The sequence below is a fragment of the Azolla caroliniana genome, unplaced genomic scaffold (genome assembly GCF_043228905.1).
Source record: "Azolla caroliniana isolate FFs.n. ecotype wild unplaced genomic scaffold, voAzoCaro1.0.p SCAF_1, whole genome shotgun sequence".
NCBI lineage: Eukaryota > Viridiplantae > Streptophyta > Polypodiopsida > Salviniales > Salviniaceae > Azolla > Azolla caroliniana.
In genome coordinates, this window is record NW_028230436.1 from 32,501,135 (window position 1) to 32,504,975 (window position 3,841).

General features: G+C 34.6%; 1 protein-coding gene across 4 annotated transcripts; it reads right to left on the bottom strand.

Annotated features, from left to right (window-relative positions):
• Window positions 1-241: 241 nt before the first annotated feature.
• On the bottom strand, window positions 242-3,631 carry LOC147869832 (uncharacterized). 4 transcript variants are annotated; one of them, XR_015531342.1, is made up of 3 exons: window positions 3,492-3,631; window positions 3,316-3,400; window positions 242-735 (listed from the first exon to the last, which is right to left on the bottom strand). XR_015531342.1 is itself a non-coding variant. In XM_087333711.1 (2 exons), the coding sequence occupies exons 1-2, from the start codon at window positions 2,636-2,638 to the stop codon at window positions 706-708; spliced, it is 1,725 nt and encodes a 574-aa protein (XP_087189837.1). In that variant the 5' UTR covers window positions 2,639-2,669; the 3' UTR covers window positions 242-705. The 4 variants fall into 4 exon arrangements, 1 of the variants encoding a protein (XP_087189837.1); XR_015531348.1 differs by lacking the exon at window positions 242-735 and adding an exon at window positions 2,677-2,788; XR_015531339.1 differs by lacking the exons at window positions 3,316-3,400; window positions 3,492-3,631 and having other exon boundaries at window positions 242-492; window positions 588-2,669.
• Window positions 3,632-3,841: the final 210 nt, after the last annotated feature.

Below are 3,841 nucleotides of genomic sequence, written 5' to 3' on the forward strand. Positions count from 1 at the left end.
AGCATCCTTCCGAGCTTCACATATATAACATAGACATTAATAAGACTTAATGATGCATATTACGTAGCTCTCCAATGAATCGATGCATGAAATTTAAAACTTTAACAAATTGTGTGCCTACCAAAGAGATCATTTCAGGAATTAGACAAGACCATACTACATATATCTCACGCAATGCATCATTGCATAAAACCATACATGACCACACAACATAAATATATTCAAAAGTGAAGATACAAAGTGAAGAAAGTTTACGCAAATATGTCATTAACGCATGAAACCATTACATAACACTCAATACACAATATTCGAGTTTGAGTATTTACAAAAATTGTAATTGAAGATACAATATGGCAGATTGTGTATTTATAGAAGTTGAGACTGAAGATACACTATTCAGAGTTTGTGTATTTACAATATAATCCAAAATTTAAATTGTCGATAAATATCCGAGTTGGAAAAAGGCATCCAAATTTTCTCATGCCCATGAACCTACAAAAGGCACCAAACAAGGTTACCAGTCAACAATGTACAAATACGAAAGCTGCAAATGAGAAACAATATAGATTTAGGAATGAGAATCAAACCTGGCAAAACTGAATCACACCATAGTCTGAACAGATCTGTTTAAACAATAAAGCTATGTAGCAAGAATTCTAACTTTAGAAGCATAAATATTAGTGGTAGATACTCCATTGCTATTTGTTATTGTGAACCATCGTTCTCCCCCATTATCTGGGTAATGAACATCAACAATCATAGCACTTGTTATGCACTCTGCCCCATCATCAATCAATATACATTTTCCCTTCAAAGCTTTCATAGCGATCGAAATGTCACCATGATTATGATTTAACGGCAACATGCTATCACAATGATTGCAATGTGATGTTTGATTTTTATCTAATATTAGGACCAAAGAATTACAATGCATACATCGAACCTTCATACGTCTCGGTAGACGAACTCGCTTTCGACATCCTTGTATGCCCCATCCATGCCTTCTTGTACCTTTATCCTTATTGTTAGGAGCTACCCCGATATCTTCGAAAGCTACTACATTGCTAACAATGGGCCTTTTGTTGCCATAGGGGTTTTCAATAACATTTTGTTGCAAACCTCTAATACTCTCATTTTGAGGCAGATCTTTCATCAAAGGAGAAATATCAGACCTCATTTGCTGACAAAATGCAAGCATTCTTTCATTCCAAACATTAACATCCTCTTTAGACATAGAATGTAGACACTCTTCAAAATTCCTTATTGTTTCCTTAACAAGAGAAATAGTTGCAAATATAGACTCATCATGGCCACCCTCAAAGTTGGCATTTGCATCTTGACCACGCATTTCTAATGCATCATCAATAAGATGTAGCTCCTTTCTTGAGTCAGGCATGTGTTGTTCAATAAATAATCTAATACACATCAAGTGCTTGCATTTACATGCATAATCATCGCAATCACAAAAAGAAGCTTGAAAATATACATTATACCACGTATCTTCCTTCGACATGCTTAAAACTCTAAAATACAATCTTGTCTCATCCATTACCTGAATAGTTGTTGGATTTGCAACATATCGCTCAATTATCTTTTCTGCCTCTCTCATTCTATTAGCCTCATCTTTACAATTGGCTCGAGGCAAGAATCTTCCACTATCACTTAGTTCTTGTTTTTGTTTAAACCATTCAAGAACGGTACCGCCCATCCATGACCCTGTCACACTATCACCTATTAATGCATGTACCAAGTCAGTAATGGGTCGATTTATCCTTCCTTTAAACGCAGTGTACTTGATGTATTGCCAATGTCTCTCTACAATATTTGTAGTGTTCACATGGCCATATGAAAACATCCTTCCGAACTTGGGCCAAGTTTTTTTCCACGTATCATTACACCAACAGTTTTTTATGTAAAGGCAAACATTTTTATGTTCTTTGTATACTTCCAAGATTGAACCATACACCTGATTAAATTCTTCCTCTTTGCTACAATACATGAGCCGACACATATGATCATACAATTTGTCTCTTTCCATGCCATGAACTTTTGGCAATAGATGTTCAACCCAAGCCTTCTTCACATGGAACCAACATAGCAAAATCAAGCAAGATGTTTGTTGTCGTTTACCATTCACTATCTCCCAACAACCTGAATCAACTTCAATAACATTTTTCAATGCGATGTATTCAGTCCAACACTTATCTATTACCAATGCTTTAGGTCTAACACCTTCCATTTTTTCAAATATGATCTTTAAAGTCATTTCTAGCGCAAGTTGTTCATGTTGAGATCCCGTGTCATTGGTGCAAAGCATGTACCACAACGGGATGCCAACACCATGCTCATTTGGTGCAACCGCAGCATATAAAGGCAATCCAAATACATTAGTCTTAAATGTAGAATCAATTGCCCAATGCTTATTCTTTGAAAGGCGAATACACATGTTTAACATCCACTTATCTTGCATTATCAAAACAAATGGTTGTTTTCCAGGCATATATGGTTGAACATATGCTACTTTACCTTGTTCCTTCAATGCATATGCTTCTTGCATCATCAAAACCCAATCATCTACTGCTATAGCTTTTTTAATATTCAATTTGCTCGCCATGTTATGAACCTCCTTCGTGAGCATGAAAAACCTAAACACAACTCTCTCAACAAGACTCACTCTCATCTAATGACACCCATGCATCATGCGAAGCATTCGTATCGTGTTCCTCAATTGCATAAGAGGTAGAACAATGTGATGGACTTCTATTTAAGTCGAACATCGTTCATGCCCCTAAACACACATAATATTCAAGTTTGACATTAAAGATTGAAACCACGAAAATAAAAGCAAGAGTAAGTATGCAAACAAAATTTGGTAAAAGGGAATATAAGTGCATGTTTTACTCAATATCTTTCTAGTATGTGCTCATAGTGCTCATTTCTCCTATCTCTCTTTACCAATTTTCTGTTTCCCTCTTTATGTCTCAATATCATGTTTCATATATCACTTCTCCTATCTCACTTTACCAAATTACTATTTCCCTTTTTATGTCTCAATATCATGAGATAATAATGAAAACATATAATGTTTGGTGACATAATAATGAAAACAGAGAAAAAAATAGAAATCATTGTTCTATGATTTCTATTTTTTTCTCTGTTTTCATTATTATGTCACCAAACATTATATGTTTTCATTATCTCATGATATTGAGACATAAAAATGTTCAAATGAAAAAACAGAAAAAACATAAATATGTATGAGGTAAAACAAAAGAAAATCATAGAAATAAAAAGAGAAAAGTTTCATTTACATACCTGTGATTCTTGCTTGCAAGTTGCGATAGAGAAGTGGTCGACGAGGAAAGAGAGAAGAAGACACAGAATATGTCGATTTTGAACCCTAAATGAAAAAACAGAAAAAAGCATAAATATGTATGGGGTAAAATAGAAATCCATCATGTTCATAAGTGGAGAAAAGTTTATTTGCACACCTGTGATTCTTGCTTGTGATAAAGAGAAGAAGACACAGAAATTAGGTTATTCTTGCGTATGATAAAGAAATCAGGGTGCTCGACGAGGAAACAGAGAAGCGAGGAAACAGAGAAGAAGACACAAAAATTCACGATTTTGAATTTCCCCCAAATAGACCCCAAAATAGTTTTCTCTCTCTTACTTTTCATTTTTGTTTTTTAATGTTTTTTTGCTTTTTATTTTTTCTTATTTGTTTTTATTTGTTTTTATTTTTATTTGTGCTTGGACGGTCTTGATCATCCGAGATTCCCGAGATGAGTTCAAGGCCGTCCAAGCCCTAGATTCACTCCCTCTTCACATTTATGAACCT

Excerpts from the sequence above, each read along its gene's own strand:
- LOC147869832 (XM_087333711.1), bottom strand. The coding sequence starts at position 2,638 with ATGCTCACGAAGGAGGTTCATAACATGGCGAGCAAATTGAATATTAAA. Across the intron at positions 736-943 it reads GTCTACCGAGACGTATGAAG|ATAATGGGGGAGAACGATGG; the intron begins GTTCGATGTATG and ends TTCATTACCCAG.